Raw genomic sequence first — 24,305 nt, forward strand, 5'->3', positions numbered from 1 at the left:
CCAGAGCCCGTCCACCGCGGGAAGCCTCCCGGCCGCGAGGCCTGAGGGGCCGCGCGGCACCTCGGGGCGCCCTCCTTGGTCCCACCTCCCAACACCCTTCCAGGGACACCGGGGTCCGCACTCGGGTCAGGCCGCCCCGCCCCCGAGGCCTGGATTCCAGCCGCGCCCACCCGCCGAGCGCCGCGCCGTCCCCCGCCCGGGCTCCGCGACACCGACAGTCGGAGGACGTCAGCCCGCGGACCCCGCGAGCGAGGGCGGGAGGGCTCCGCCCGGACGCGGGTCCCCGAGACGACGGCCCCAGCCGCGGGTGCCTCCGGGTCGGGTCTTCCACCGCCCAGGCCACGCCCGCCACGCCCAGGCCACGCCTCTCCACGCCCCGCCGGATCGACGTCTCTCTGCGCCAATCGGAGGCGGTCTGACCTCGGCCCCGCCTCCCGCGCAGGCGCGGTGGGCCGGCGGGGCGGGGCGGGCGGAGGAGGGCGGCCATGCGGGCGCAAGTGGTAGGTGGCTGCTCCCCGTCCCGTCCCCGTCCCTCCTGCCTCCGCTCCCCGGGGTGCGTTCCCACCACTGGGCTTGCCTGGGAGGGTCTCCGCCCAGAGCCACCGCGCCGGCCCGAGCGCGGACGGGAGCGAGCCCAGGCCCACCTGCCCCGCAGACTCGGGCCGTGCCGTGTGTGGCAGCCCCGGCGTAGGCACACTCGCTCTTCTGTTTCTTGAACAAGTAATTCCAAGTGAAGTAAGTGGGCGGCACTGCCTTGTGGTTGACGCGGCGGCCAGAGCCTCCGAGGACGTGGCGGAACCGTGTTTTCATAGTTGTGTCTGAGCTTCGCGGAACCTATTCCGCACGGAGGGTTTTCCCTGCGACACCGAGGCGGGCGCGCATGCGTGCTCGCTTCCGCACGTGCGCGCCGGGCCCGCGGTGCTCGAGGCGCGGGAGTCGGCCCCGTGGTCTCCGGGAACCTCGTTTCCTCCGGGCTCAGCGAGGGGCCCGACCGGCCGCCGAGCGCGGCAGAGCCGAGGGGGCGCGGAGGCGCCCCCGGGCCGCGTGGGGGTCTCAGCGGGGTCCCTTTGTTGCGCTTCCCCAGCCCCGCGGTGGACGCGAGGCCGCCCACCCGGGGTCCGGCTCACTCTGGACGGGCTGAAAGGCGCGCGGACGCTTGTTTCAACCAAGATGATGGTGTTTCTCCCAGGGAGTGGGAAACACGAATTTGCCCTTGAATCGGGAACGGTTTTGAAGCCTTTCAGATTTTTGTTGCCTTTTCAAAAGCATCCCAAATCCAGTAATAAGTCTGGAACCAGAGACCGACATGCTTGAAGAGGAGGCACGGGCGCGGGGCTCGTCCCCACGTCCCTCCCGGGAGGCCCCTCGCGGCTGTTCTTAACTCGGGCCAGGCCCTGCGGGAAGGGAGCGGTGGAGGGCAGACTCAGTTTTCACTCTCTTTGTTAACCCACTTCTTTGAATTCCAGTCTGTGATCCTCCCGGTCCACAATGCTGAGCCCTGGTTGGACGAGTGCTTGGGCTCTGTTTTGCAGCAGGACTTCGAAGGTTCCATGGAGCTCTCGGTTTTTAATGATGCCAGTAAGGTACTTACGAACTTCCCACTGGTGATTTTGCCCCATGTAAGTCACATTTGACCGCTCTGATGGGAGTTTCCTGACCTGCCAATGCCGTCTTGCTTTCAGGACAAATCTATGGCTATCTTGGAAGAATGGAAAGTGAAGCTGGAAGGTGCCGGTATCCTCGTGGTCACTGGAGGGCACAGTTCCCCTTCTCCCCGGGGAGGTCAGTTGCCCTGCTTAGCTCCGTATTCAGCTGTGAAGACCAGCATCTTATCAACCTACGTACTTAAGTAGTTTCCTGTTCAAATCCTGTTGAAAAGCATCCTGAGTAACACTTGAGTTAAGCACTTAAAAAGTTGGTTAGAGTGTTGTCCTGATAGGCCAAGGTTTTGAGTTTGATCTCCAGTCAGGACACATACAAGAATCAACCAGTGAATGTGTAATTAAGTGGAGCAACACATTCCCTCTCTTCCCAATCTCCCTTTCTCTCTCTAAAAAAAAATATAATAATTAAAAACATGTTTTGTCTTTTATAAAATACTTTCTATGGATTAGATATAACTTGAGCCATATCACATTTGTATGTATTCTATCAATAACAAAAAATGTGTTGTAATATTGTGAAATAATGGTCATCCTGCTGTCATTTTGAAGTCAGGTAAGGTGGATCCCGTATGACGCACTAATAAAATGCAGTTAATTTGATTATGTCTGAAAGGACATATTTTCCTATAACAATATTTTCTTAAATAGGAAATATTAGGTAACATAGATCCAAAGTGTCTATTTTCAGGAGTGCTGGATTATTTTAATTGGATTAAGATTCATTTATTATTATTTTCTATCATAATAGAGCAGAACATTTCTTAATAATGTGGTCACTTGCTAAAATCAAAATAAAACACAATCCCACCCTCTTCTCTCCAGGAGCAAGGAATGTTGATGCCACACTGTGGTCTGAGTTTTTTCTGCTGTGACCATGACAACCGGCTCCCCTCACAAAGGACGGGGCCTCCCCAAACATCAGGCCCTGGCACAAACATTTGACTTTCTTCAAGGCAATAATATTAAAGCAAATTCCTTGTCTTTGCCAAACAGAAGATTCATTGTGGGAAACTTCCAGCTTCCTTAGTGAGCAACGTTTTCCTTCATTACCCAAATTCTTGGGTTTGATTTTCCCCCTTCTAAAACCAGTTCTAATAAGCAACTTTTTAAACAGAACTCCTGCTAATTTAGAAAGTCTTTTCCTATTTTTCATTTTCCACGTGCTGCTCTTCGGTTTTGATTCCCATGAGGTCTTTCTCTGGGCTTGCCTTGCTTTGCAGTGATGATGGAGATTTAGCTACAGCTGTTTTGGTGATGGCTGCTAATCCGTCCCCAGGGGTCAGGAGCCAGGCCTTTGCGTTTTCTTCTCTGCCTTGTTATACCTGTAGTTTGTTGAAATCTGGGACCCTTCTGGCTTGGGCTGGCTAAGCTCTAGGATTAACGTGAAAACAGCACTGCTCTGGATCAGTCTTTGATGCCCGGAGTGAGGCTGGATTGCAGTTAATGGTTCTCACTTCTCTGTTGCAGACTGGATGACTTGGGTGCTCCAGAGGGGCTGAGTAACAAGAGGTACCTGCCCTCTCTCCCCACCTTGGACAGGTGCTCTCCTGAAATACAACTCTTATCTCTAGGTCAGGGGAGGAAAGGTCACCCTCGGGCAAGGTCCCACCCTACTATTGTCCTTTGCTAGGCATCCGGCGCTTTTCCGCCCTGGTGACCTCCTGTATCTGGCCCGTCCTTGCTCTGCTCGTGTCTTCCTATCACATAACCAGCCCCCAGGAGCCCCCTGAGCCCCTTTTGGTCATCCCCCTCCCCCTAGGGGTGCCCACTCCTGATTTGTAACAGCACAGATAGAGTTGCTGCCTTTGTACTCTGAGTAAATGTCACCAGTGTCTGCCGCTGTGCTGGACTCCCTTGGCTCAACAGCAGTCTGGGTATCACCCTCACTGTGCCGGCCAGGACAGTCATCCTCCCTGGCCTATTTACAGCTTCTCCCTTCTCACTGGTGTTCTTTCGAAGTCACGTCTTGGCGAATGTGTAGACCGGTTCTGCTGGGTCCATGCCTAGCAGTGGAGCTGCTGGTCACCAGACATGCACACATTCAGATGTAGACATCACAGTGACTGTACCTTATTGCTGAAAGCAGACTTTTACCAACCGGCCACACGTGTATGTTATCCTTCCCACCAGGCAGTCATATCGTGACTTCTGTCAGCAGAGACATCATAGAAAGCGTTCCTGCCAGTGTCCACTCAGCACTTTCATTCAGAGACATTTTAATTAAAAAAAAAGTATTCCCCAGGGCTTAGCTTAGTGCTGCTCAACAAAGGTTCGCCGAATGTGTTCTCCAGTGAGCGTATCCCACTGTAATATACCAGTGCTCGTGGACCGTTTGTGGGTTAGCATTGTGCTTATTGTCTCAGCCACTAAACCTGGACTGTGGTTTTCTTCCCTTCCATTCCTAAGGCTGGCCTGGCCTCCTACTTGGAGTGCAAATGCTCCGGCACTGCTGTGGTCTATGTCACACTGCGTTTTATGAGAGAATACTGCTGAAGACTGAATTGTAAGAGAGCTTTTCTTTTTCTCTTTAAACAGTCGGATATTCTAAAAATCAAGCAATAGCGCAGAGCTCAGGGACTTACCTTTGCTTTTTGGATTCGGTGAGTAACTTTTATTTAAAATATGTGTGTGTGTATATATATATATATATGCATATTGGTTGGGGAATTAAATGATCTCACCTTTTAGTGTGGTTCTTGAAAGTCCTGCTAATGTATTATGATCAGACTTAAAAGTTAAGGTTGATAGGTTTTTGCCATTCAATTACCACGAGCCTGGCTCTTCTTGTCTCCTTCCCAGTCTCAAAATGGAAAGCTGAAGCCTTTCACTTTGAGTGCTGTTACTGTAGGTTTTCTCACACACACCCTTAGTAAAACTGTAAGTTCCCTTCCCAAAGCGGACGGAATGCGGATGCCTTGAGACGGAAGAGGGATACTAGGCTGGGGGGGACACGCTGACCCTCTGTTTTAACTGCTCCCACCCCCAGGAGCCTTGTCCCTCTGCAGGACGTCCTGCCGCAGTCCTCCCTTGCCAGGCTCTCCTCGTGCAGGAGGTGCAGGCAGTCGCTGGGTCACTGCCGACCCATGGGGTCTGGTCCACTGGGGGGTGTCTGAACTGCCTGTCGGGTCTGTTGCCCATTTTGCTGTCGGCTGCCTGCCTTTTCCTTTCCTGTCTGTCTGTGGCTTCCCGTGAGTTAACGTGGGCTCCTCCCTGTAGGACGACGTGATGATGCCTCAGAGGGTGAGGCTGCAACTCGAAGCCGCTGCTCGGCACCCAACGAGCGTAAGTGCTGATGTCTGGTTCTGTGTTTTTGCTGCGCCTGATAAGACTGTCATTACAGCCTTGTTTACTTTTTATATTTTTTCTTGTTACGAAGAGACCTGCTTATTACTAATAACACTTCATTTGGCTAAAACCACAAGAAGTCCACACACAAATACCTAAGTGCAAATTCTCACAGGCAGTGTTCATGATACACCCTGGTGTTTCCTTGGGGGAAATGGGGCGACATTGACGGAACTGTTAGAACAAGGGCATAGTCAGAGAAGTAATTCCTTCTTCACTGCGCACGTTTTATTGCACATCCAGCAATGCAATAGCGAGGCCTCGCTGTGTACAGATCAGACTCCTGCTTGAGTGGCTCTCCTGAGATACGTGCTGAGTCACAACACAGACAAAAGTACACCAGTCAGATCAGTGTGACGCACCTGGATCATTACAGCTTTTAAACGCAGAGTCTTCACTGGGGTGGGAGGCTGGTTTATGGGGAGACCACCCACGCAGAGGGCCATCTATGGCAAAAACATCCAGGGTTTTCCTTCAAGAGAGGACATGCCTCTTACTTGGGAGCGCTTGTCACCTTCCGATGGGCACATAGGGCTTCTTGATTTTGTTTATTTTAACCAGCATCTTGGAAGCTGTGCCCCTTGGACCTGAAAGCACAGGCCGAGAGCTGTAGTGTCAGCTACAGGGTTTAAAAGATGACTCTCACCACCTAAGTAACCTCAGTCGTGTTCTCATCTTTAGAACAGCTTCCCAGTCGGCGCCAGAGCCAGGCCGTTGCATGGGGGTACTGTCCCAAGAGCCTGGGCTAGGGGCTGTGGTTTCCCCATGGCAGCCCATCCAGCCCATCCTGTGCCAAGTATGGGGTCGTCGTTGCAGGGGTCAACCCTGGGGTGGTGAGCAAGCAGCTGTGGAATCTGTGTGGCCATAGGGTCCTTGTGGGACATCCACCTGATGGAGTCGGTTGGCATGTCGCCCAAGATAACCTCCCTCATCCAAAGTCAGTGGTTACAGACTCCAGTCTAATCTGCCAAACCCTTCCGAGCAGTAAGCACACTGATGAGGGCGTAACTGTCAACAGCAGCCTCCCAAGTGGACACAAACCTCAGTGACAGAGGCTGCATGTGGCCAATGAGCCCAGGTCAGAGCTAGAGCCCAGAGCAAGAGGAAGGTGGGACACAGTGCTGGGAGGCATATCACCAGGGGTGTGGAAGCCGAGGGACAGGAGAGGACCCTTAGCCAGAGCTGTAAGCGCCGGATGTGGCTCTGGGACTCCCACCAGATCCAGAGAGTGCAGAGCTGGACATTCAGACTCCACGGTCAGGCTTCATGGATGTCTACGGTCACTGATTTAATCTCTCTCCCTTCCTGGTTGGGAAAGAGGTCAGAAAACACACTTGGACACAGCGTTAAGACAGGGAGCTGTTTCTCCCAGGAAGCCACGTGGGAATGTCATCCAGCTCTGGGCAGTGGGCCAGATCTGGAACCTCCAGGCTCCCGGTCACCAGACATTATTGGATTCCTCTGTGGGGGTCAATAAGCCAGCCGCCAGCAATGTTGGTGAGATTTCTCAGTGACGTGAAAGGAGAGATTAGATGCACAAGCAAGATTTTGTGGTCTTAGCCCTCACAGGTTTTGCTCAGTGGTTAGAGCATCGGCCCGAGGACTGAAGGGTCCCGGGTTTGATTTGGGCCAAGGGCGCCTACCTGGGTTGCAGGCTTGATCCCCTGCCCCGGTCGGGGTGCATGCTGGAGGCAACCAATCGACGTGTCTCACATGGATGTTTCTCTCTCTCTCTCTCTCCACCTCCACTCTCTCTGGAAAGCAATGGATAAAATATCCTGGGTTCAGGATTAAAAAAAAATAACGGAAGGTGTTGTAGTCTTGCTCCTTTCCTGGGAAGAGGAGGAGTGGGAAGGAACCCTGGACGGACTTCTGCTCACACGTCGTCTGCAAGGGCAGAGCAGATCCCGGTGTGCAGACATTTCTCGCCCTGCCTGACAGGTGTGGCGTGTTACAGATGGCACGATCCCGGAGGAGCAGCCCAGGTTTTCTGGAGCTTAAGTAGCACTTGACGGCCAAGCTAACTGCTTGAACCAGTGTCTTTGCTTTTGCCTGTCCCTGCTGACCATGGGGTCCTGTGACACAGTCGCACACACGTGGTCCGTCGTGTGGGCCCCCCCCCCCCCCCGGCAAGGAGGATGGCGTGTTTGAGCAGTTGGGTGAACTGTCCTCACGGAAGATGCGTCTTCATTCAGAGTGACCATGGCACTGCAGTTTCCCAGCACTGACGTGTATTCCACATTTTGGGAGGTGCTGCACGCACAGGCTCAGCTGGACCATGATATCTACCGACACGCAAGGAATTTGGGAAAAAGGCAGATGGTGTTAGTTTCTTGCCATCTTAATTAAAACCACCTTAGTCTGCATTTTTATCAAGTTCTAGGTTAAAGGTTTTCTTGCTAACCTACTGAATTTACGTTCAGGAGAAACTGTTTTCTCCTGCATGTTCTCTGGCCGGCCGGGTAGGTCGACGCCGTTACTGTGGAGCCAGCTCCTGTATTGCAGGTTTTCAGCGGAGACCACAGATGTCCTCACAGTCTGGTTGCATCAGAGCAAAGCAGCTTTAGAGAGCTTGTTACTGTGGGGTTGGATTTTTTTTTTTAATCATGACCTACAAAATCTTAATTTGCAGTTGCTGGTTGGTAGTTTTGTCATTTATATCGTATGTTTAGTCGGAAAGAATGAAATGAACGCTAAGTGTATGCTTGCCCTTGGTCACTGTTTTCTGAAAGCAGGTTACAAGAAAACCACCTAATTGTGAAGGCAAGGCCCTGGGCAGCTTCCATACGTGGTGCAGCCGCAAGTTCTCTGCAGAACTTCTGGCGTCACTAGGCAGCTCCCACTGTGGCATTTGTCCTGAACCTTTCTGAGCAGAGATCAGCTGTGGGACAGAGGTTACTGCTTTCAGGAGGCGAGACATGGGCTGCTCAGATTCGCTTCCGGAGGCATAGCAGCGACCTGCTCACGTCTCCTCTGAGCTGAGGTTCATGAAGAGCGTTTCTAGAAGAAATAGGGTGTTTGGAGTTGTCGTGAGTTTGTGTGCATTACAGGGGGAGCGTTATCTGTGACAAGACAGACACATTACCCAGGGCCGTCCAGTGTAGGATCCATCATGAGAACCCGCCTGCCTCTCCTCCCTTTACTCTGGAGGTTTCCCCTAATCCAGCCCAGAGATGCCAGTTTGTGCCAGGTGAGAGGTAGACATGCAGGTGTGTGCATGCGTGAACTCAGTGACTTCTGTTTCACAGATCATAGGTTGCCAAGTGAGGAGAGAGCCCCCCAACTCCACAGAACGATACATGCGTTGGATCAACCAGCTAACATCCGATCAGCTTCTTACCCAGGTACTTGCTGCCCAGTCTGGGAATTGGCCAGTCTCTTATGCTGAGCTGGGGCTTGGTTCATCCTTTTAGCACCTGGTTTTCCCACCTCCAGGGTGCCAGGCGCTCACTGGGGAAGGGGACAGCGTTTCAGAGGAGCCTGCCTGGGAAGGAGCAGGAGCCAGAGGGCTGGAGACGGGAGTGGGGCAGACGCAGGCGAGAGGGGGCCTGGACGGGAGGGCAGCGTTCTGACAGGGCTGCTCCTTTGTCAGCAGCATCCACAGCAAGATGGTTGGAACCTGCCTGGTTTGGGTAAAACCATGAAGTTTCACATCTTCACACCTAACTCAATCCAGTCAGCGCTCGTGAAGTTTAAAAATCCGAAGTATTCTGACGTGGATTCAGTTGTACCATGTTTCATTTTCTTCTTTAAAGGGAATATCTTAAAGCGGTATCTGTGGTCTAGGTCCCTGTAAACAAGTGATGTTCAGCGTGGTGGACTAGCGGGTGCTCACCAGCTTTCTCTGAAACGTGGCTGGGAAAGGAAGCATTTTATTAACGTCGTGCCTTTATTAAATCCAGAAGCCATAGGCTTTGGGTTTCACATCAAAGTTTATTCTTGTTGCTATGTGGGTGTTAAAATGTCAGAATCCTGGAAAACTTGTTATCTGTCTAAAGATAGTCTTCCAACAAATTAGAATTTAGAAATAAGGATAAGCAGCCACAGAAATCTGGTAATGAGTCATGTAAACTTTGCTCTTTCTCTGTAAGAACCATATCACTTCCTGCTGAGACTCGCTAATGAGCTCAGCCTGTGAGTTTCTCTGAATGCTTCTGACTCTGGGGCTTTTCTTTACGTAAACACTGAGCCCATGTTGAGTCTCATCCACACGCTCTTCCTTTTAAGCACTGAAAGCATTTGAAGTTTCCGTATCCACGTGTCCTTCTTGAGAACCAAGGACAAGTTTGCCAGTGGCTTACGGAGTCTGTTTCCCTTTGTTCTGTATGCGAGGCACCTTGGGATAGATTTTTAAGGTTTGAGAGCTACATACAATTCATTTTTGCAAAGTGTACTTTCTGTTGGCGCAAAACAAGGGGAGAGCCCCAAACTCGCCCAGCTTCCCAGAACAGCAGCCTGGGCCCATCTTGACAAAATTCTAAGAAACTGGATTATCTGATTTTTTTTTTTTTTTTAGTTGGTGACACAGGCAGGGAGTGATAGCTTGAAAGTGGAGACAAATATCAATGAAAAGGATTAGAAAGTCCCAGCATCAGTTTCATGGGAGGGAAGGGGGTGGCCTTGGTGATGAGTGGGGGGCAGCCCCGCAGTGAAGCCAGCTCTGTGTCCATCACAGGACGAAGCCGCAGGGGGCTGACTGGGAGCCACTGCTGGGCCTTGTGGCCTGAGGCCTGGTTTTGACCCACAACTGCTCCCGCTGGTGCTCTTCCCAGGCCTCCTCGTGGCCCAGAGCGCCCTCTGCTGGGCCTGTGCGGACCTCCCGTCCCCCTCAGTGTCCTCACCTGATTAACAGGTCCAGTTGCCCATAATTTACCTGAATGTGTAAGAATGAAAAATATCAAAATGAAAGCATTTATGCCTCTTGGGCCTATTTCATTTGGGTTCCAAGAATTCTTGAGTTTTCTGCAACTTCTGCACCTTGTTTACTCTCAGACCCCAGGAGTGGGGGAGACAGGAGGGAGGATGCTGGCCTGTCCAAGCTCAGCAGTCAAAGCAGCAGTTTTCATTTAAACTCATTTGAGAGAGATTGAGATTTGTTGTTCCGCTTATTTATACATCATTGGTTGCTGCTTGTATGTGCCCTGACCAGGGATTGAACCCGCAACCTTGGTATTGGGACGATGCTCTAACCACCTGAGCTACCCGGCCTAGGGCTAGGGAACATTTTTTAACCAGGTTTTTCTTGTTTTCCATTATTTGATTTTTATGAGACTGCCTGAATTTTAAAATCTTCGATCCTAGGAGTTCATCATAAAAAGTTCTTACGAACTGCATTAGGTGTCACTTGATAGGACAGGGGAGAGGAAACCAGCAGCTGGAGGCGACCTCCCTGCCTCCCTGACTGGAGCAAGAACGGCCCCAGGTCCCACATCCCGTGTGCTGGGCTGGAGGGAGGCTGTGAGCAACGTAGCCCTGAACCCCCGAGAACAGATCTGAGGCTTGCTCTGTTGGAGCTGTAGGTGGATCCTCCAGAATTTCCGCAAATGTGGCTCAGAGGTAATTCAGAATGAGTGTTTATTGGAGGAGACACCAGTCCATGGGAAAGGGGTGAGTGCAAGGAGTGGAGAGACAGCCCCTCGGGGTCCCGGCACCCCCACCTGGAAGCTTGGTGAAAGGCAGGAAGGTTGAGAAATGCCCTGGGACAGAAGTTCTCTCTGTTCTTGAGGAAAACATTTCGAAATGCTTTGGAAACTGTTCTATCTTGCTTGAGTAGTATTGGGGGGTGGAGGTCAATAAGACCGAGAAAGTATGATGCTTTAAGAAATGTCTGGGAAGCAGCAGCCCTGAAAAATTATAGGTGTTGCTCTGGGCGATTAAGGAAGATCTGGGCGACTCCCTGTGAATCGGGAGCTGGGAGACTCTGGAGGGCTCAAGCCACATGGGGCTAAGTTTGCTTTGATCTTGCTTTGATCGGCTGTGTTGCGTCTTCAGAAAAAACTCCTCCCTCTCCTCCCACACTGAGCAGAAGAAACCTAAGAGCCACTGGGCTCAGCCTCTGGATTTCTCTTCCTTCTCTCTGGCAAACATGCCTCCTGGTGGGATGGACTCGGGTTGTGGACAGCCCTGGGCAGGACCCCCAGCTTATTTACAACTCTCCATCTCTTTCTTGTACAGATCTATATAGATTCTCTATTTCTTCTTGAGTGACTTTGATGGTTGCCTTTCTAGGAATTTGTCCGTTTCACCTAAATTGTCATCATCTGTACCCTTTCATGCGTTTCAGCTTTGTTTTCTCACTTTTAAAAACAGCATGTTAATTGCTCTAGGTTTTTACCTCCAATGGCCCAACTGTGATCATGCCCACCTGGTTCTGCTCTCGAGCATGGTTTTCTCACGTGGGCCAGTTCGACGAGGGCGGGCAGGTAAGTGTGGGTCCCCCTGTGGAGTCCTCCTCTGGGGTTGGGGTTGGTGCTGTCACCCCCAAGACTGGGTCGCCTCACCCCGCCTTGCTCACTTGTAGGCACCATGACCTAGTCCTGGGATCCAGGGATTAGGAAATCGCTTCCGTGCTCTGCTGAGCGTCCCAGAGAGCAGCTGGGGCCCAGGCACCACATTTGTTTTGCCAAAAGCAGGGGATTTGTGTGTGAAGGCTGAGGGCGCCTGGGGCCCCTGCCTGACTCACACCTGCCCTGGCCCAGGCCCCAGGTTACCTCATCCTGGTTTGAAAGCTGTTGTGGGAAAGCTCAGAATGTGGACAGTGGGGTGATGGTGGGAGAAGAGCAGCCTGTTCCCACCCCAGCCCCTGTGGGAGCAGCCCCTGCACATTTGTGCCCAAGCTGGGCAGGAGCGCGGCCCACCTGGAGACCTGGCTGCTTACCTGCTCACTGTTCCCTCCCCAGATAGTCTTAGAGTGGACACTCCTACACCCAAGTAAAAAGTAAACCTCAGGGTTCATCAGTGTGTTTTCCCTTAACCCTCCCAGTCAATGGGCTTTGAGAGCATGAGGTCTGCTCTCCATGTTGCGGGTGGTGGACTAGGTGTGTCAAGGCCCAGCAGGCCTTCCCAGTTGCTCTGCTGGGTAGGGGGCAGGGCGAGAGGGAGCCTGGATAGAGAGGCCGGAGGGGTCTAGAAGTCCCAGACCTAAAGTGGGCATAGTGACTCAGGCCAGACCCCACCATCTGCCCTGGGACCTTAGCCACAGTTTTTCTGGCTTTGAGTCAACAGGTCACTGACCGCATGGGCGTCATGCAGACCGACCCTCTCCTGACCCCCCCTGCCACACCCCCATGAGGCTCACACAGCCTCATTTTGGAGAAAGGCTTAGACTCCTCTGCTGTTCCCCACCACCACCACCACTGCATCCCTGGCTGGACAGTCCCTCATGGCCACCAGACAAGCTCTAATCAGAGCTAAGGGGCTGCCCAGAGGTGCTGCACTGAGATGTGAACCAGGGGCTGGGCCCAACCTGTTCCCCTGCCACACCAGGCTCATGTCCCCAAGACCAGCTGTGTTCCTCCTGGCCCAGACCATACCTGGTGGACATGCAGGTTGCCTGGCTCCAGGTTCCTTTGTCGTGGAGACATGCCAGTCACAATTCTAGGTTGCTGGGCACTGTTCCTGTTTCTCCCCCAAATCCACGCTAGTGTAAGGCGCTCGTGCACTGCCACCGTGCCCAGCAGGCACCAAGCAGGAGAGGCTGCCAAGCTGTGTTCCAGGTGGATGACCTCTCAGCCAATAGGTTCTCCCTAAAATTAAGACAACAGGTGGGCAAGGGGACGCCCCATGAGTCTCCCTGCTGCAAACAGCAGCTGCTCTCCCAGGAACTGAGTCCAAGCCCCTGCTGCTCAGAACCTGCAGAAAGCACAGAAATGCTCCCCAGGAGACGCTTGCCAGGAAACACCGACTTTAGGGTCTGATACATCCTTAGATGGTGGCCACCAGCAGTCTCAGGATCTGGGCGTGGGTCACGCCTCAGCTCGAGTTAATTCCACCTGGAGAGAAAGCTCCCAGAGGAGAGAGAAGCCTGTCCCTCCCTTTGTACTGGGGACCAGGGAGGGACTGGGACCAGGGCTGTGCTGCAGCTGGAGCTAATGAGGAATCTGGGAGGTGAGCAGGCAGGTGACAGATGGTAGTGATGCCACCATAGGACGGCAAGGACATGAAATGTTTTTGTGGTTCCTTTGGACCATAGTTCCTTTGGAGTTGACATGTTTTTCTGGAATGCCCTCTGCGGAGACACAGGCACCCTAAGCACTGGACGATTTCTCCCTGGGCCTTAGTGAAGAGGAGGGTCCATACTGGGCCCCGGAGAGGAGGGCCAGTGACGGGAGCAGCAGGGCCAGCGGAGGTGCGAACGGGAGGCCTGAAGAGGCTGAGGTTAAGTAGCCACAGGCTTTATTGGAAGCAGCGGGGCGGTGGGCTGGCTGAACCAGACTCAGGTTTTGAGAGCCAGCCAAGGAGGCAGGACAGGCTGGACTGTCAGGAAACCAGCCTCTTCCTGGAGCCATGTGTCCCGTGGCGTCCCTGAGCGGTCACTGGGCTCCACTCAGTGAGTGCACCTTTGCTGACCTGCTACTGGGAACCACTCGGCCCTCCACTCACCCGATTTCACTTTTGAACTTAAAAGGAGCCAGCTCAGCATCTCTGTCAGTGAGGTTGACCAGCAGGTGGCCACAGGCCCCGATGCCCCAGCTTTGGTCTGAGCCCTGGTGAGCGGGAAGGGGCTACCCCTTCCTCTTGTCCAGCCTGGGGGAGGGTGGACCTGAGTTCTCAGGAGACAGGAGAACCCCATGGAAAACCCCACAGAACCTGTAGGAGCCAAGTGCCATCCATGGGTAGGGCGGGTCTCAGTAGACCAGCAACAAGGTTCCAGGTTCCAGTTGGAGGCTGCGATGGCGACACGGGGGACTTCTCTCCCCCCCCCCCCCCCCCCCCAGTCAGGCTGCCACTGCTACTCTCCTCTAGCACCTTCTTGTATTAAAGAGCTTCGTGGAGTAACTCTTGCCCAGAGATAACTGCGTGCTGGGGCTGATGGGCGTGTTGTCAGCAGGCCACAACCTCAAGGATCAAGGCGGCCGAGTGGCCGGCAACCCTGGGCAGCATCCCCATTTCATTGCCTGAATGGAAAAACACTCGTGTGGAAAGCACTCAACACAGGCGTGTTGTGCACATACGTGTGCATAAAGACTCTCCTTCCCCTGCAGGGCGTGCCTGAGGACCTGCTGTTCTTCTACAACCACCTCAGGAAGGGCGGTGGTGTTGTCCGGGTGGACCAGAGCCTCCTCCTCTACCGCTACCATCCCAGCGCAGCCACACACTCCATCCTCGAGTACGTAGGCCCCCAGACCTGGGGCGGGGGTGCTGTGGACTTTGAGGGGCCAGCTGAGGTCCAGGGTCCAGTGTCCAGTGTGAGGTTAACCTGAGAGAGAATTCACGTGTATGAAGTGAGCCCTGCACACCTCTAACATGATTGCAGGTGGGCTAGGGGTGCCCTTTTCTTTTGCCCCAACTGAGGGGAAGGCTTTGATGAACGGGTTGAGCCACCCCTCACCTGGGGCATCACAGGGAGCCAGCCCACTCCCTCTTTCCCTTCTCTTCCGTCGAGCACAGCCCACATGTCCCCCAGGCTCCACAGCCGCCGGCCTGAGCCACTGTGCCAGGTACGAACTGGAGGCTGACTGCTGGGGACGGGGCAGGAGAGGGGCAGAAGAGGCAGGTAGGTTGAAAGAAGGGGTGTCTCTCGAGTTCAAACTGTGTTGCGTTTGTGTGCACATGTTTGCGTGCAAGTTACACTTTCCTCACAATTACACGTGTGTCCCTCTTGGATCCTCACCATCGTAATGCTGCTCATTTTTGGGGACAGGAAGGAATGGGCTCTTCAGACAGGGCTGTCGTCAGGAGATCCTCTGAACGTAAAGAGCTTGAGGCAGGGACGTGCACTCGTGTTTCTGGAGGTTGAGCTGACACTGTCCTTCCCTAGAGGGTGTGAGACCTGTCAGAAGGCTATGGCTTCTCGACTGGGACCCTGTCCTGGGAGGTGTCCTGTCCACGTACGCTGAGGGCTGCAGCGTCAGGGTCACGGCGGGTGCGATGCCAACTTGTGCGTGTCATGTGTGGGGTCCCAGGTGGCAGCCTCCATGTTGACTTGTGAGGTGCTTGAGCTTCCACGTGTGCTGTTCAGTGTGAGAACACAGAGCTGGGAAGGGACTCGATTCCCGTCCTTGTGGAATCTGAACTTGGATGCCATGGCTTTAGTGAAGCGTCACTGTTGGGGTTTGTGTCATGAACAAGTGTGACTTACACACTGGGGAAGAGGTCCTCTCACAGGACACAACCACCCTACATGTGTATTTCCCTAATCACAGAGCTTCAAGACCCAGGAAGCAAAACCTAACAGAAACAGGGAGAAGTAGGCAAATCCACAGTTAAAGCTGGAATTTTTAACACTCTTATCTCAGTAACTGATAGAAGAAATAGGGGGATCTGTAAGGATGCAGAAGACTTGAACAGCTGTGTCAGCCATTGTGAGCTAACAGTTACAGAGGGAGTACTGTACCCAGCTGCAGAATACACATTCTTCTAAAGTGCAAGACAGGATATTTTGGACTAATAAACAAATTTGAATAAACTTCTAATGATTGAAATCATATAGGATACGTTTCATATCCATACAGAATTAAATTAGACATCATTAAGCCATCTTGAAAATCCAAAGTATTTTGAAATTAAACCACCAAGGCGGGGGGGGGGGTCACAAAGGAAATTAGAAAACTTTCAATTTGATGAAAATTAAAACAATATGTCAAAATTTGTAGAATTTAGGTAAAGCAGAGTTTACAGCAAAATGTTACGGCTTTTAAAGCTTATATTTACAGAACAAGAAACTAAGCAATTATCTAAGTCTCCACCTTTAAAAGTTACTAAAGTAACAGCAAAGTAAACTCAAAGTCAACAGGAGAAAAGAAATGAACAGTGGAAGGCGGCGAGCTTGGAGATGGACAGCCCTGGCCGGGTGCTCGCTTGAGGGTTGTCCTGTGCACCAGAACGAGAGTCCAGTCCAAAAAATCAGCAAAACCAAGAACTGATTTGAAATAGTCAATAAAGTTGACAAATCTCTAGCAAGGTTGATTTTTAAAAAAGAAAGTATAGATTACCAGTATGTTTGGAATGAAGGGGGGGCATCACTCCCGATCCAACATATTTAAAATATGAATAATAATTAAAAATTAGATTTGTAATTTGAAACCTTCCATAAGGAAAAGCCAAGCCAGATAAGTTTACTGATAGATTCTACCAAGGACTTACGGAAGCAACAGTACCACTTAAGATCCACACACTTCACTGTGAAGTCACTTTCTTCAAAAATTTAAAATCTGGTGACCACAGCGCTCTCCAGCCTGCGGCCTGGCTGCTGCCGGCGTATCCGGGAGGCACCAGGCAGCAGTTTCACGCCACACGAGGCCTCTTCCTCATCTTGCCTGCAGGTGATGCGCGTCTTAAGTTGGGACCTTTCCCCCCTTATTTTGCAGCATGAGGCTTTACCACCCACAACACAAAAGAAGTGATCTCATGTCAGTTTCTGTATGGGATTAAAGTCTTTGAGCTGTGAGTGGAAAACCTCATAGTAATGAGCTTAATTATACCCTGAGGCTTGTCAAGAACTGAATTCCTTCAAACTCTCTCCCCAAAAGCCCTCCATTTGGGCGTGCTCCAGCTCTGGTCCCTTTTATTTTAAATTCAGAATGGTCAGCATTTATATCATTTAACAATTTTCACTGAAATACTTCGGACACCAAAAGTCATGAAGTGTTTAAAATAAAACCCGACTCACCCGGTCGACATGCTCTCCCCAGGCTCCATCTCCTGCCCAGCAGCCAGGGTCCCGCTGCCCTGAGCCTGGCACTGGTCACTTCTCTACTTCACAGTGTGTAATTTCTGAACAGTACCCTTTACCTCTAAATGTTACGTAAGTGGTGGCATTCTGCCTATTCTTTCTCAAAATTGCATTTTTGCTTTATTGTAGTCGAGCTCTTATCCCCACTGGAGTTACTGGGGACTGTGTGGTCCCCCCACCAGTGTCTCTGCCTCCCCCTGGCTGAGGGGCTCATGCCTCCTGCTCAGACTCCAGGTCTGCTGAGGCCCAGTGCAGGCTGTGCCCACAACACTGCTGCTCCTCCCCAGAAAGTTCTGGAAATGCCCATCTGCGGGTTTGGGGAAACCAGTGCACTGGCCCCTTGCACTGCCCAGCCCTTGGGTGAGGACATCATGCGCCAGCAGGTAGAGAGGGGTGTGAAGACAGTAAGTGTGAGGAGGAAGCAACTAGTGCAGGAAGTGCCCACAGATGTACGCATAGCAGTTCCTCACTTCCACCAGCTACCACATGGTATTTTCAGACAGGAGACCCCTAAAAAGATTCGGGAGGCACAGGGAGGTCGTTTAATGCTGTGCTCCTTTCACACAGGCCCACGGTCAGAATCCGTGCCGGGGGCAGTGTGACATGGAGGTTGGGGCCGTCCCTCCCCACAGGACCACCTATAGGACATTCTGGGTCTGGTGCCGGCCCTGTGTGGGGCCCCAAGCTACCCTCATGCCTGAGGCTTTAGGCGCGTCTGGTTGGCAGCTCTGACATGCACAGAGGTCTGGTCTGGGCCATTTCAGATCCTTGTGACCGACCACAGGAACTGTGGGGCACTCTGATGGGAGTTTCACTCTGTGTGTACCTCAAATTGAAGAAAACTGGTTAAAAAGAGAAGCAATTTAAGTCACAGAAGGGGGCCAGACCCTGTGCTGAGCAGATGGGGAGACTGCACAGGCCTTGTGTCTACAGCCCCTTCCCACCTGCTCGCCCTTGTGGGGGAAGACAAGTTCCAGGGTGCCCCCCACCCCCGGCAGGGACCCCAGAGCACCTCCCATTTCTGCCCAACCCAGACGCCCTGAACCAGTGCCCCCCCCCCCCCCGGGCCTCCTGACACTGGGCTGTCCCCCGCGCTCCCTACTTGAAAGAGGAGCATGTCCTACGTGACTATCTAAAGCCCCCCAGCTCTTCCTCGCTCAGGGTTTTTTCAAGTTGCTGGACTCAGTTGCATGAAGTTCTTTTGTCCTTAGAAATTTTTCATTTTCTTGGATGTTGGCAAAGCTGCATGTTGCGTGGCCAGGCCTGTGTGGTGTGTAATTGGCTTGGAGTGTGTGTAGCTTGTGTGTTTCTTTTTGAAATGAGGTGCTAAGTGGCCAGGATTAGGGAGTCAGCAATCTTTGCGAGCTCCAGTAACCCCCCACCCAAACCACGCCGCCCAACACAAGTGTGAAATATTCCAGTTTGAAGTGGGAAGTGGGCAGACAGGGCTGCAGGCAATGCCCAGCAGTCGGAGCCTGCCCCATGGAAGGGCTGGCCCCATGTTAGTCACCCACCCAGCACTGCCCTTGTTAGAACATATTAAACCGGAACAGCTGAACGTGCTGGCGTCCTCACGCTTGGCGCTCAGGCAGCGGCAGACCTTGTGGCCAGGCCTGGACCTCCGGGTCTGCATGTAACGAGGGGCCAATGGGGGTCCATGCCTGGAGAAGACCACCCAGCCACCTGGGCTGCTTTCGTGGGACACAACCACATGGTGACTTGAAGGGCCTGTCCAGGTCCCTCTGCTTGAGTTTACTGCCCTTGCAGGTGCCCAATTTTGGGGTGGCTGCATCTCCCTTGGGCTCCCCAGGGCCTATGCCTGGTGTCTGCCATGCTTCCTGAGTGCGTGGACATGACAGGAGCATGTCCCAGGGTCCAAGTGGCGGTGAGGGTGGGCACGGTTGTGGAGCCTGGCACGTTATCCTGGGCCAACAGTGGAGATGCTGAGCGTGTAGCGGGGAGAAGGAGTGGGAGGCACATACCGCCCCAAGGTGATGGAAGACCAGGGGACATGTGCCGAGGGGACCTGCTAGGCTGGTGGGGGAAGGTGGGTCTGGGGGTGGGTGGGGACTGGACGGGCCACAGCCTTCCCTCCACAGGAGCACCATCTGGACCCACCGTGTCCGCTTCCTGGAAGAACAGGCTTTGCCACACTGGTCGACCTTCACCATCTGGAATGCGGGCAAGCAGGGCCGCAGGCTCTACCGCAGCCTCACAGCAGGGGCGCGGTGCAAGGTGGGCCCATCCTCCCCCGCTCCACCCCCACCCCTCCCCCCACAGTGCCGCAGGAGTCTGGTGTCCTGTGTCTCCCCCAAGGTGGCCGCCTTCTGTGACGTTGATGAAAACAAGATCAGGAAGGGCTTTTACTGCTACGAGGACTCTCAGGTGTGCGGGAGTCCTGGGGGCTGGGGCTTGGCCACGCAGAGGGCCCCCACACCACGCTGACCCGCCTCCAGGCTCCCTCCTGGGAAAGGCCACCTGGGCCCAGACAGCTGCAATCCGCAGGCTCCTGCACCCACTCCCATCTTCCTGTTGGAGAACCCTGCTCACAGGTCTGGGGCTCCCAGTCACCCACCTCGGGCTGGTTCTGCAGCGGCTGCAAGGTGGCCGGATGAGGGGGGTGGGTCCTGGGTCCAGCCCTCGGTGTCCAGTTGCGGGCGGAGCAGGGGCTCAGGTAGCGCCCCCCCGCAGTGGTGGCGCTTCCTGCAGGAGCTGGAGGAACATGAAGCAGTGCCCACAGCCCGTCTTGTCTCTTAGGAGAGGCCCAAGCCCCAGGTGCCCATCCTGCACTTCCGAGCTGCCCGGCCGCCCTTTGTCATCTGCGTGAAGCTGGTGAGTGTTGGGCTGTGGCTGTGGGGCTGTGACAAGCCCTGGATCACGAGGTGGCAGACAGCAGCAGGGCCTTTGGGAGCTGTTTCCAGGGCTTTGCTGTGAGGACGTCCTGACGCTCACCTGACGCCTCTCCAGGTTTGGTACCGGGAGTGGAAGTGCGGGTCGTGGGGTGGCTGTGTCTTCCGTCCACTTCACTAGACGATGTCCCACAAAGTGGGCAGGCCAGAGGATACCCAGAGGCAGGATGGGGTCCCAGGCCACAGGCTCACCGACTGGACAGTGAGAGCCAGTTCCCCAGCTAGGGCTGTGGCACTCACTCGTTTTAAGATGCATGTCTGATTCCCCGTGAGGCTGAGCACCTTCCTGTAGCTCCTGGGCACGTGCAGTTCTGTGCCGTTTCTGAGCAGGCGTCTCCCTTTATCTGTGGGATTGTGCCTCCTGACAGCTGAACAAGTCACCTGCACCTCCTGGGTTGTGACCCTTCATTGGTTTTGTCTGGACTTTTCTTTCCTTAATGGGCCATGTCAATTTATAGACACATCCAACTGCAGTGAAGTCTTAAGGAGAACCTTCCGCAGTCAGGAACAGGCCCTCCTTCCCGTAGGCCCCCTGCAAGCCCAGGGCTGTCAGCCTTTGTCCACAACCTCTGGGCCAAACTCCAGGCTGAGCCTGAGCCCAGGAGTGTTTCCCTTGAAGTCTCAGGAGCGGAGTGAGAATGGGGAGAAGGGGGTTCAAACATGGACAGCAAGGCAGAGGCCAGAACCTGGAAACTTCAGATATTTTCAAGGAGAGTGGTTTTCACTTACTACTGGGCCCTGCTACACGTATTTAACTGCAGGAGGAACAGTGATGGCCCAGGGTGTGCCCAGCCAGGCTGGCTCCTGCATTTGGGCAGTGGGCCTGACCTATGAATGATACCCAAGGGGAACGAACGTGGTAGCCAAGCAGAGCACTGGCCTCTCCCATGTGCTGCTGGAGACCAGGGACTTGCTGGTGGGCTGGTTGTGTCTTTGGGGAGTCGAACTATTGAGGCAGCAGGGTCGTTGCGTGAGGAATGGGATAGGAGCCCTTGGGTGCAGGAGGGCTTGGTGGTAAGAATCAGGGCCAGGGTTAGGGTTGGGGTTAGGGTTAGGTGGCCTGGTGAAAGCCAGCATTGGTGCACAGGCCAAGTTGAAGCATTTAGAGACCTGTCCCCAAGTCCTGCACCACCCTGGGGTCACCTCAGGGACCTTGCAGGATCACGTGTAACACCTGGATGGAGCCTGCCTCCTGGGTCCTGACCCTCCTCGCAAGGTCATGGCCCTCTCGACGGGGCGAAGCGGGAGGCAGGAGGGATCCATCAGCAGCTGGGTGCTGAGTGGCAGTTTCTGTCTCCAGGGGCCGCCTCCCACTTTGGCCCCTGCAGAGGAGGTAGATGGGGGTCTTCCCTGAACAAAGGGGTGAGCAGAAGGGACTATGAGTCCCACTTCCTTCCCCAGGTCCCTATGGTGGGGCCAGTTGCCTTCTTCAGGGAGGGGCTGAACCAGGCTTAGTGGAGGCATCTCACTAGGCCCCCACCTCCCATGGTGACCAATAGGACACTGTGGCCCCTCTCCTCTGAGCAGTGCAGCACAAGTTCAGAGTGGACCTCCTGACAGGTGGCCACAGGGGACTCCAAACCCGGGAGGGAGGCTCTGTGGGGACTCCAGTGCGGGCCAGGGGAGGCCTGGATCATGCCAGACCTGTTCTTCCTCCAATAGGACCTTACAGGGGGCGCATTTGAGGACAACCTGAGGTCGCTGCACCTGCAGGAGGGCCGGGACTTCCTTCACTTCAGCTAACAGACCCGCAGCAGCCAGGGTGTCCTGCAGGTGACAAGGGATCGAGAGCAGGTTGGGAAGAGCGGCCATGTAGCCTGTGTGGGAACCCGCAGGTGGTGGCGGTGGCTGATGCAGGGCCAGCCTGCATGAGAGGTGGCCCTTCACCTGGGGGGGGTGTGAGCGTATTCTGATTGGTGTAGGGCCCACACCCTCACCATGCACCTGACACGCTACACACTGCAGATCAAGACAAGGAGCAGGTCCTCTGCTGTCATCTGTCCCCCAGAGGGCTTCTGCATCGGGGACAGCTGCCTCCCAACAAGTATGAGCACCCGCAGTCCCCTTAGACGCGTTACCACGGGTCCGTTCGCTCTGGTGTCTCCTTTGCCTGCGTGTTCCTAGCTGTCCTGGATAATTTCTGCAGGTCTTCTCGCACTAGTTCTCTGAGCTGTGCCCATTGAGCATTTTGTCTTTAATCTCCTTGATAAATTCATTTCACACTTTGTGTCTTGATTCTAAAAGTTTCTGAAATAGGAACTCACGTTCTCTTAACTCCCTGTGGGGATTCCCCCTTCCAGAGGGGGTTTCCTCGGCCTCTTCTGCTCCGTCTGGTCAAATTCCCTTGTTCAGAGTTTTGCGGATTTTCCACCCCAGCACCAGGTGGAGCCTGAGACAAGTGTGTTCGGGGAGGTGGCCTGGCTCTTATTCTACCTACTGCTGAGAGTGCAGCTACTTAGGGTCCCAGCTCCACGTGGGGGGCGCCTGTTAGGTTTGGCCTGGCTGTCACCTTAGGTCCTGTCCCCAAGCTGCCATCAAAACAAAACTTCACAATTAGACTCTGGGGCTCATCAGACACGGATCCTCGGGCCTCCAGGTCCCCGCTCACTTGGAGGGCCTCTGCTTTGTGTCTGGGAGATGGCTGTGTGCATGCAGCCCCCACCAGCCACCAACTCTTCCACATTCCAATTCTTGCTGCTCTTCAAACTCACAACACACTCCTTTCTGGGGCCACAAGTTTGCCCTTCTCTCTGGGGCCCATGCTGCCCCCCCCCCCCCCGAGTGGTTCCTGACCACCTCCTCTACAAGATGACTGCCCAGCACTCACGGTTACCATGATGGTCCACGTTGGATCATCTGCCCTTGTCTGCTTCTGGCTGCAGTGAAACTCATGAGAGCCTGGGGCTTCCCACCAAACCCCTCACCTAGACTCAGGGGAGCTCTGGAGGCTACAGGGGCACAAAGGAGACATTCGCAGCCAGCAGGCACCTGGTTGAGTGCATGGGACCAATGGGGTCTGATGTGGCTGAGGGTGAGCAGAGGCCACTGGACACTGTCTGCTGGCCAGCACATCAATTCAGTTTTCCTTGGGCCGCAACGTTACACCAGCATTGAAAGAGGAATTGCTTCACATGGGGTCGTTAATGGGTCTGAGTGGTGAACTCGTCTCCATGTCCCCATTTCTCTGGAATATGTGTGTGTGTGGGGGGGGGGGGGGGGGTTGTTATACTAAAAACAGTTCCTTCTTTCCTTCTCTGAGCTGCTTGGTTTTCTGCAGCCACTATCTCCCCTCCCATAACGGTGGACAGCAGGATGGGACCTTGTAGGAGAAGAGCCTTCCCACCAGCGTGGCCCAAGGCTGGTCATCTAGGACTCCTCAGCAGTGGCCTCTGACAGCCAAGGGTCTCCAGCTAGTCTTTCTTCTAAAATGGAAAACGCCCTACTTATTTTCAAGAAGGAGGCACATTTGAAGGCTTGAATGAAATACAAATTAATCTACAAACTTAAAAATCTCACACAAATGTAATAAAGGCTTTCTCTTTCAGGGGTAAAAGGTTATTTGCCACCGGGTCAAGCACAGGGACAGTAAACAATTCCATCAAGTCCAGTGGCTTATTCCAGGCAGGAAGAGACCAACTAATGGAGGCAGCAGCACTAAAACATGGGGTGGTCACACCAGTGCCCACCATGGCCTCCGCCCCACAGTCCTGCCATCATACGCATTCCATGAGGGCAGGATACTCCTGGCCCAGGTACAGTCACAGTCCTGGGCTTGTTGCCCCACGGACAGAGCGTCTGCATTCTGCACTTGCCTGCTCCATCCCTCCTGCATCCAGACCTCAACCTGTGAAGGCAGAGGGGACAGCGGGGACAGTGGAACCTGAGCTACGAGAAGCTCCCAGCCAGCAGGCCCAACCCCTCCGAGCTCCTGGCGCTAAAATGCAAACCCTTTACACACGTCAGCCTCACTGGCTTTTTGGATGCTCAGTGTGAGCTCACAATGGACAATAAAGAGGTATGAGTTTTCCAAAAACACATGTGGACCGTGGCACTTCCTGCATTTCACCAGAGAACCCAATATCCTAGGACATCCCCTCGCAATAGAGATGTGCAAGGCTGCCAGCCACACACCTGCCTCTCAGCCGGGTTCTGGAGCCACCACCACAGGTCCCCCTTGCATGGCTGGAGCTGGTCCTAGGTAGGATTCTAAAAACGCAGTGAGGGCTTTTTCTGCCTGTAAAAAACTGCATGAGGATAAGTGATGTGTGTGGGACACCCACATGGGCTGGATGCTTAAACAGGGTGAGTTTGGGGAGGAAACGGCCGCCCCCAGGTGAAACAGGAAAAGGTGCCACCCCAAGGCTTAGTGGTGTCTCCGGCCCCTGTAGCATCTGATATTCAACAACGTGAGTCTCATGGAGCACGTCACCGGCTAAGCCGAGCTGAGCAAGGCCTGTACTAGGCACGCCTCAGCAACAGCACAACACGGGGGGC

The 24,305-nt window shown here is 53.9% G+C and overlaps 1 protein-coding gene across 16 annotated transcripts; it reads left to right on the plus strand.

Moving 5' to 3' along the window:
• Positions 1-463: 463 nt before the first annotated feature.
• B3GNTL1 (UDP-GlcNAc:betaGal beta-1,3-N-acetylglucosaminyltransferase like 1) lies at positions 464-23,848 on the plus strand. 16 transcript variants are annotated; one of them, XR_014000570.1, is made up of 13 exons: positions 464-500; positions 1,467-1,583; positions 1,683-1,782; positions 4,200-4,264; positions 4,881-4,946; positions 8,258-8,353; positions 11,336-11,431; positions 14,213-14,337; positions 18,988-19,137; positions 19,219-19,287; positions 19,660-19,869; positions 21,474-21,584; positions 23,357-23,848. XR_014000570.1 is itself a non-coding variant. In XM_081162745.1 (13 exons), exons 1-12 carry the CDS (start codon positions 486-488, stop codon positions 21,552-21,554), a joined length of 1,041 nt encoding a protein of 346 aa, XP_081018871.1. In that variant the 5' UTR covers positions 464-485; the 3' UTR covers positions 21,555-21,584; positions 23,357-23,848. The 16 variants fall into 16 exon arrangements, 8 of the variants coding, with proteins under 8 accessions (XP_081018871.1, XP_081018873.1, XP_081018868.1 ...); XR_014000571.1 differs by having other exon boundaries at positions 19,660-19,734; XR_014000572.1 differs by having other exon boundaries at positions 19,002-19,137.
• Positions 23,849-24,305: the final 457 nt, after the last annotated feature.

Source organism: Miniopterus schreibersii (genome assembly GCF_964146895.1).
Source record: "Miniopterus schreibersii genome assembly, chromosome: 16".
Taxonomy (NCBI): Eukaryota; Metazoa; Chordata; class Mammalia; order Chiroptera; family Miniopteridae; genus Miniopterus; species Miniopterus schreibersii.

What these genes read in the sequence shown, in the direction of transcription:
- B3GNTL1 (XM_081162744.1), top strand. An exon ending in CCGATCAGCTTCTTACCCAG is followed by an intron (nt 8,354 to 11,335) that starts GTACTTGCTGCC and finishes TAATTGCTCTAG; the next exon opens with GTTTTTACCTCCAATGGCCC. An exon ending in GCCACACACTCCATCCTCGA is followed by an intron (nt 14,338 to 19,001) that starts GTACGTAGGCCC and finishes TTCCCTCCACAG; the next exon opens with GAGCACCATCTGGACCCACC.